Genomic DNA, 8,245 nt, shown 5'->3' on the forward strand with positions numbered 1-8,245 from the left:
AAATTAATTAAAAACCTATAGTTATATAATTAATTTATGAGAAAATTGAAGCTCAGAAGTTGACCCTAACCAGTTATTTGGTGGAATTGAACTTCAAATCAAGGACTTCCCCTTCTATATATACTGCTTCTCCTCAGTACAGAATAGTACATAACGGTTCAAAACTATCTATATCTCTAAAAAGCAGTTTAAAATGAAAAGCACCTTTAATAAATAATTGTCATGACCCTAAGAAATTGTCTATAAGGAGCTTACTAAAATGACAACTTCATTTAATCATTCACTAAAAAAAAAACTTTACTTCAAATGGTGCTAGTTACTAAGTGAAACCAATTCAGTCTTAACATGTTCTAAAGTTAATTTTAAGCAAAAACAATGTCAGTGATGATAAATGCATCTCATTTATTTAGATGTTTAAGCTCTCGCACTAAATTTTTACAAGCTGGTGAACACTGACAAATTATTTCTCCCACAGAACTATAACCACACATTCCCAAACAGTATAAATATATGGTTGAACTAACATCAATACATATCACCATTTTATCAATTACATAATAAAACAAATTATCAAGTATCCAAATATTAAGTTACACAGCTCAAAAGGCATATAAAATATTAGATGTCTGCTCAATTCATTAGCAGAAACCCACTTCTTTTTTTTGCAAGAGGGTTGGAAGGAAAAAAAAAAATCACACTTCAAACAAAAAAGTTGGTAAACTTCAGAATGTATGAAAAAAATACAAGAATTCAGAATTTTTATGATTAAGAATCGTTTTAGCTACAATAAAGCATGTCTACCTTTAAAAAAATATTTACCAAAGAGCATATTCTACATGTTCCACACAAGACAAAGGCAATATTTTACTAAAAATACTTAATAGCCCCCTCTCATTCTTTTCTCAGGCCCTCCCTATAGGTTGCACATTAAGTGCAAACGTTAAAATTAACTGTAAGGCTTTTTGTCTGGAGACATTAAAGACATGTGCTTCTATACAATGCAGGTTTTCAAAATGGAGGCTTTCCATAACAGCACAAAATGAGATTTATAGAAAGACATTAAATAATAACAAAGACTTTGTATAAAAATCAAAAAGTTGAGCAAACCTGATGTGTACTTGTATGAATGTGGGAGATGTAAACATAAAGTGAGCAGGCAAATAACCATATAGGCCCTACTTTCTATGTTTGAAATGACTGAAGGGATAAACCACATAAGGTCCAGAGTGTTCATAGTTCCTGGGATTTTAGTTCTGTATGAAACTAAAATGTACAAGTATTGTGCTGGGTATTTTGGCACCTAATCTTTCTAAATCTTTTATATATCGGTGAGATTCTGACATGGGAATAGATTTAAAGACGTAACTCAATACTGCATGATTTCAGGAAAAGTAAATTGGTACAAATGATAAGCAGATTTTAAATGCTGAAGAGTAAGAATCTTTTGCCAAGTGTCAAAATAGGTTGATCATAAACCAAACATAGAGGTTGCAATTCCGTCAAGCTTGTGGCCTGGTAAAACTGATTTTCAACCCTCTTTTGGAAGCTTCATTAGACTTATTCACCAAGCCAACATGTTGGCTAATACATATGACAAATTAGGTCCTATCTCAAGTTCCACTTTCAAGGCAATGGCATCAGGCACCCGTTTTATTGAATGCAACAGTTGTTTCTATGACCACTGGACTCTTTGAAGCGCAGCCGCATTTTAGGACGATACTTCTCCAAATACAGAAGTTGCTTGCTGTTAAAAGCTCCACGCCGCTTTCTGAAAGGAAAAAACAAAACATGTAAGTAATTAAAGCAAAAGCCCTCCATTAATAAGATTCACTATGCTACAGGCAGTTATAACCACTCTTTTGGCACTTTATCTTTTGACTAGAGGCCTGGTGGCACGAAATTTGTGCACTGGGGTGTGTATGTGTGTGCGTGTGTCCCGCTCAGCCCAGCCTGCACCCTCTCCAATCTGGGACTCGTTGGGGGATGTCCAACTGCCGGTTTAGGCCCAATCCCACAGGGATCGGCAATCGGACATCCCTCTCACAATCCGGGACTGCTGGCTCCCAACTGTTCACCTTCCTGATTGCCCTTAACCCCTTCTGCCTGCCAGCCTGATCACCTCCTAACCACTCCCCTGCCAACCTGATCAACGCCTAACTGCTCCCCTGCCAGCCCGATTGCCCCCAACTGCCCTCCCCTGCAGGCCTGGTCACCCCCAACTTCCCTCCCCCTTGCTGGCCATCTTGTGGGAGGGTGTGATGGTCAATTTGCATATTACCTCTTTATTATATAGGATTACTATACTGTGACCTAATGCAGAAATATGGATAGGCATACATGTGTAAATGGAATGCAAAAAAGAGAAAAGATCTTTACGTCTAGGTTTTAATACTATCTTAAAAATGGTCAGATCAGCTGCTAGAAAAAAATTTGCTTTCACAGTAATATAAAATTAAACTCACTCCCATACAATGAAAAAGTAAAAAAAAAAATTTATTACTTACTGTCTTATGAACTGTACTGCATCTTCATATTTCATTCCACCTTCGATTAATGCTAGGGCAACAAGCACTGGAGCCCTGGTAAGGCAAGAATTTTGATAAATCATTTTCACAAAACCAAGCCCTGAATAATTCAATATTCTAAACATTCCCTAATACAATACTATTATTTATTACACTTCCTATATAAGCAATACATATAGTAAATGTTGACTTACGCTAAAAAATTAATTAAGTACCAATATTTTCATACCAAACCTAGATTTTATCTAGAACCAAAAATAAACTATGCCCTTAACTATTAAAAAGTCTAGAAGTTAAAGCTTGTATTATTGGAAAAGAATCTTGAAAATATTTAGGGGAGTGCACAGGTGTTGATAACTGCAGACAATTTTTTCCCTAAATTCCAAGCACTAAAAAATATTTACCACTTAAAAAAAAAATTTGTTTTTAAATGTCATTAACTCCTTTCTAAAGATCTTCTAGAAATGTGCTTTCTAGGGTAACAAGTTCCTACCGAATCAGATTGCTAGGATCAAGGACCCTATCAAAAGTACACCACATGCAAACTACCTTAGAGAGAATTCACAATCTTTCTTCCCAATAGGCTTAACAATGACTCCAATACCATGGATATAACCTAGCACACATGATTAATTGTGTAAGTGATTATGCACACAGAGCCAAGTGTAAATTGTAGCTATAGCATTTGTTAGTTCCAGCTGTACTGAAGTACTACTTTTTAATTTAGTTCAGTAAGTAATTTAACAAAGCAAATTGATTCACAAAGTGATTACTGAGTTTTTATTGGAGTCAGCATCAAGTTTTACTAAAAATAAGACCAATACCATTAACTGGATTTAAGAAATTCTCTTACCTTCCAAGGCCTGCAACACAATGTACAGCAATACAACAACCAGGTTCTTCACGAAACTTAATTTTTACAAGACTTAACCAATCATCAACAATCTGGTTGGACGGTGGTGCACCATCATCGAAAGGCCAATCCTAAGTCAAAAGAAGAAACATTTTAGATTTTTAATATAATACCACTAATAATTCTAAATTTAACACTCATTTTCAAATGCATCGTAACATATTTAAACTTGTTTTATGATACTCCAATGTCAATGAAATGTAAATGCCAAATCTTTATAAAAATCTTTTAATGCTTCAAACCCTTGCTTAGCTTCACCTTTATTTTGAAATTAAGATACTGCACAATTTTGTGACAATTTAAAAAATTAAGCTTAAGTCAATGATTTATTTTAATAAACTTTTATAGCACAGTATCATAAAGAGTGGAATTATCAAATACTTACAAGAACTTGGATGCCTTCTTTCTCCACCAGAGTAGTGTCATAAGTTGCTTCACATACTCTTACTATTGTGGTAACGCCATACTTCTTAAGTTCCTGGATAAAACACATAAATAAAAAAAATACTCAGTAGTCTTTATACCATGTCACTATTGTCACCATTTGCCATTTTGAGTATCTCTCCAATAGGTATTGAAGGTTACCAAAAAATCATGAAATGAATGGCATAACCTATGTATATTTAATAGGGAAGTGAGATCTTGTTTTAAAAATGACAATACTAAAATAGCATAAAAGGATAAGGGAATGTTAAACATTACACTTTTTAATAAATTAAAAGTAAAAAAAAAAATATCCCCAGCCCTAGCCAGGTTGGCTCAGTTGATATGTCAGCCCAAGGACTGAAGTGTTCCAGGTTCAATGTACCTGGGTTGCAGAGGCTTGATCCCCTGCCCTGGCTGGGTGTGTGGGAGGCAACCAACTGATGTGTCATCTCTCTCACATTGATGTTTCTCTCTGTCTCTCCCACTCCCTTCCACTCTTTAAAAAAAATAAAATAAAATAATCAATGGAAAAATATCCTCTGGTGAAGATTATCTAACAACAAAAAAATCCCAGGCCCTTCATATAGTGAAGTTTTGTTTATAGTTATGGTGACCTATTGGTTAGTTGGAGATGAAGCACTAATGAAAGAGAATTAGAAGTGATTCAGAAATAAAAGTAAACAGAACCAAAGGAATCACTTGACTTAACTCCTTAAATTACATGTGCAGTACAGTATGTAATTTAGAGCCTTAAAAGTACGTATATTCAGAGACTCAAACCCCATATCACTTAAAACTACAGGCTTCAAGAATCATACTGCATTCACTAAAATCTTAACTCTTCCGTCTTTTAAAAAAAATTATATATATATTGCTTGACATCAAAACTATTCTATGATCTGCAAGGCCTATTGTTTCTGAGCATCTGCACGTATTTGTAAAATACATATGCATTCAAATACATCATTCAGCATTACATTCCTTCCTTATAGTCAAAAAAGGCAGACAGCGAGGCAGTTTTGGTGACAGCAACCACTAGGAAGCAGAATTAGTTAACTGAAAATTGGATTGTACATATCAGATGGGGTCCAAGATATACATTAATTTTGGCTTATGGTATTAGCCATTACACAAAGCTGATATATAAACAATCCATGTAAATGGCAACCCACCTCCTACAAATTTCATATAAGCAAGAGCCCCATACTATTAACACTGTCCACATAAATCTAAAGTAAGCAAACTTCGAGGCATGAAGAACTAGATGTTAACTTATATATCTAAAGCAACTCAAGTACATGTTCGTGAAATGTGTAACAATTTACCTTTAACTTAAAGATAACACTGATACTTCATTTCTGGGACTTGGAACTATAGGCATTTATCTCAGAATTTTCCAAAATATTCTGTTACACAAAAAGCTCCACTATCAAACTGTAAACAGTTCAAGAAAATTTATAAAAAGTATCAAACCTTACCTCTATGAATTTGTTTAAGGTCGCATTGGTTGGATTGTGTGTAATAAGAAATCTCATGTTCTTGTATGTGACTTCCACAGGAGCTGGGCGGTTCATTCGAGCCATGATAATTTAGTTAAAAAACACTCAATAAAGTTATGAAAGAATTTAAAAATTGAATACAGAAATGATGCAAAGAAACTGAGTCTACTTCAATATACTCCACTTGAAATTCTCAGTGCTTTGAGTGAAGTTGGGAGTAATGGGAAATGAAATGAACCTCCTAACAAGAAGCAGCAATTCTTCAATCCAGTAATACTGAGGCAATAGAAAGGAAGTGCACTGAGGTTTACCCCATCCAGGTCAGAACTCTTGTAAAATGCTCTGCAGTTTTCAATTCAACACGTCTGTGTCCAGGTTAACCACTCATATGGGGGCTTCTTGGTGGAGTAGTAATGAATTTCTACAGTTCACTTGTCTGCATAGAGGTCGTGCTGTGCCTGGCAATAATCTCCACTGCCCTTCAGAAACTCCATAAATGTGTGACCAAGAACACCACAGAACTGCTGTTTAAAAAAGAAAGGGAGAGAGAAAGAGAAAGTTATTTTCCAATTCAAAAGGAACATGTTATTCTATTAAAGTACTAAGTACACAATGATCTTTTCAAATTTGGGTTCAAGCTACCTTTTTAACTTCTCCTTGAACCACAAAAATAATACAAGAATTACAGGTTTAATCAATATGCATAAAACAAGCATTCACAAATAAGATTATTTAAGTTGAAATTAATGATCTAAAACACTCCTCCCTCAAAGAATACCACTACCATATCTGGACAATGTCCCTTTTAATAGTTAGTTGGTTGTTTTACATTGTTACAAAATATATGTACAACTTTCTATATTGATTTTTTCAACTAATAAAGCATTTTTTACATATAAAGTTTATGAAAACTTTGAAGCTTAGTTTTCCCATAATTTACTTACTTTTCTAAAGACAACCAATATATTGTTGAAAAACAAACAAAAAACTGGTTCTCGAAAATGATTACATATAAATTATGTCATTTGATCCTTAATGACCAATTAATTTATCATTTTCTTTTAAAGATTTTCCTCATTTAAGTCTCTGGAAGTTAACAAAGTTGTTATGTGAAGTATTATAAAAATGTATGTTTGTAAATGAAAACAAAAAAAACAATTCCTATTTATAACTATAAAAGATAATTCCAATAATATTCTTGTATTTTAAGACCAAAATTTCATTCATCCAGCTTAAAACCAAATCTAATTCAAAAGAGTAGAGAAGTGGTAGGTAGTGAAAATTACTTTGCAGTTCTTTCAGAGGTCTCAAAACCAAGGTAACTACTACCCCCAATACAAACATTTATATTTTTCCCAAGTTCCCCGTCAAGAACTAAATCAGTTTTCTGTCACTATAAAACATTAAACGAATATACACAAGTTATTCTCAGAATATGTATACAAAAAGCATCAATGTCAAATGTTATCTCCTCCCAAGTAGTCTTGTTCATAAGCAATTTGCTTACTTAGAATAAGAAAAGGAATATTATTAGCAGGTTAACAAGAGCACAAAGTGCCAGCCAGCCACTGCTCCAAAAAGGTTATATTTATTCCCATGGGTCTATTGCCAAATAAAAGAAAATTTTGTAACAAAAGTTTCCATTAATTTTCTACATTTAAATTTAAATATAAGCATTTAAAAGTCTTAAAATTAAATTTAAACTATGTGCTCCTATTTTCACTTACATCTTTAAATAGACTCCCATGTTAGTCACAGTTTCTAGAAAAACTTAACTGAAATTTGAATAACCCACACAGAAATCTAGCAGATCACAGAAAACATCCAGTCAGAAACCAAGGTCATTTTTCTGCCAAAACAAAGGTCTTCCTGTAAGATAATTTTTATTATTCCAAATTTGCTCAAATGAGCCCTTGGAGGTTGTTACTTCACTTCCTAGCTGGGTTAAAAAATTAGTGACTCTACTAATTTTTTTATCATTAAGGACTCTACTCTTACAGTAACCTAGAAATAATTCCAAGTCTAACCTCACCTCAAATCCTAAATATAACTTTCCTTGAATTAAAAACAACAACATGTATTCTTGCAACTTTCTGATGACATACCCTAAATTAAAGAAGCCACTTGTAAAGCTGTTAAAGGCAACGAGTCTTCTCAGTATTCTGATTTCCAGGTAATATTCTTTTGCAATTGTAAGCCAATTTGTAAGCAGTTTTATCAGCAAGAGGAGAAAACAATATAGAAGTAATTCACTTAGTGAATTTGTTATTTTTTTTAAAGAGTGGAGCCAGCCAGCGGCTGGGGAGGCGGGCGGGGAGGAAGCACCTACCAGAGCAGCAGGCCCCACTGACACCTATCACCTTTCCTTTCTCCCCTAGACACCCGCACCCCTCCCCAGCTTCCTCCCCACAGGAAACGCGTTCTCTAACAGGCAGCTCAGAAACACCAGCGAACTTCTCCTCTCATTCACGAGTTGCACATAAAACGGGGGGAAAGGGCAATTTCAGAAGCTTACGTCAGATCAGATCGCAGAGTCCGGGCAGTTAATCTGTGCAACAGCTTTACTTCGCTGGGGCCTGTCCCCCATCTACTTGTATGTTAGGTAATGCATCTAGAATAAAGCACGTCTGACATGCCGCCGTCTCGGGAATGATCTAGCTTTCTGGTTTTTCAACTAACTTACTACCATCAAGCAGAAAACTCATATAAAAAAGTTAGAGGAAGCACTGCCGCAGGATCTGGGTCCCACGCAGGCCCACTGGTGGCACATAAAACTGAGTGCGTACCCTCGGCATGAGAGAGAGGCTTCCGCGGACACAAGGCGAACCCGACACCCCGGCTCGGGTTGGCGTCGGCGGCCCCGGGCCCCCGGGGAGCCCCTC

General features: G+C 35.3%; 1 protein-coding gene across 4 annotated transcripts in view; it reads right to left on the reverse strand.

Annotated features, from left to right (window-relative positions):
• Nucleotides 1-378: 378 nt before the first annotated feature.
• Nucleotides 379-8,245, reverse strand: part of PTP4A1 (protein tyrosine phosphatase type IVA, member 1) — a 20,029-nt gene continuing 12,162 nt past the window's right edge. Inside the window, exons 1-6 of one of the 4 annotated variants that reach the window (XM_005885474.2) lie at nt 7,469-7,600; nt 5,343-5,884; nt 3,824-3,916; nt 3,379-3,509; nt 2,505-2,579; nt 379-1,768 (exon numbers count right to left, since the gene is read on the reverse strand). In XM_005885474.2, the coding sequence (XP_005885536.1) occupies nt 1,651-1,768; nt 2,505-2,579; nt 3,379-3,509; nt 3,824-3,916; nt 5,343-5,447 (522 nt within the window). In that variant the 5' untranslated portion in view covers nt 5,448-5,884; nt 7,469-7,600 and the 3' untranslated portion in view covers nt 379-1,650. Of the gene's footprint in view, nt 1,769-2,504; nt 2,580-3,378; nt 3,510-3,823; nt 3,917-5,342; nt 5,888-7,468; nt 7,601-8,245 lie in introns of those variants that run through there. The other 3 variants (XM_014532736.1, XM_014532737.1, XM_014532735.1) reach the window with 3 other exon arrangements.

The sequence above is a fragment of the Myotis brandtii genome, unplaced genomic scaffold (genome assembly GCF_000412655.1).
Source record: "Myotis brandtii unplaced genomic scaffold, ASM41265v1 scaffold904, whole genome shotgun sequence".
Lineage (NCBI taxonomy): Eukaryota > Metazoa > Chordata > Mammalia > Chiroptera > Vespertilionidae > Myotis > Myotis brandtii.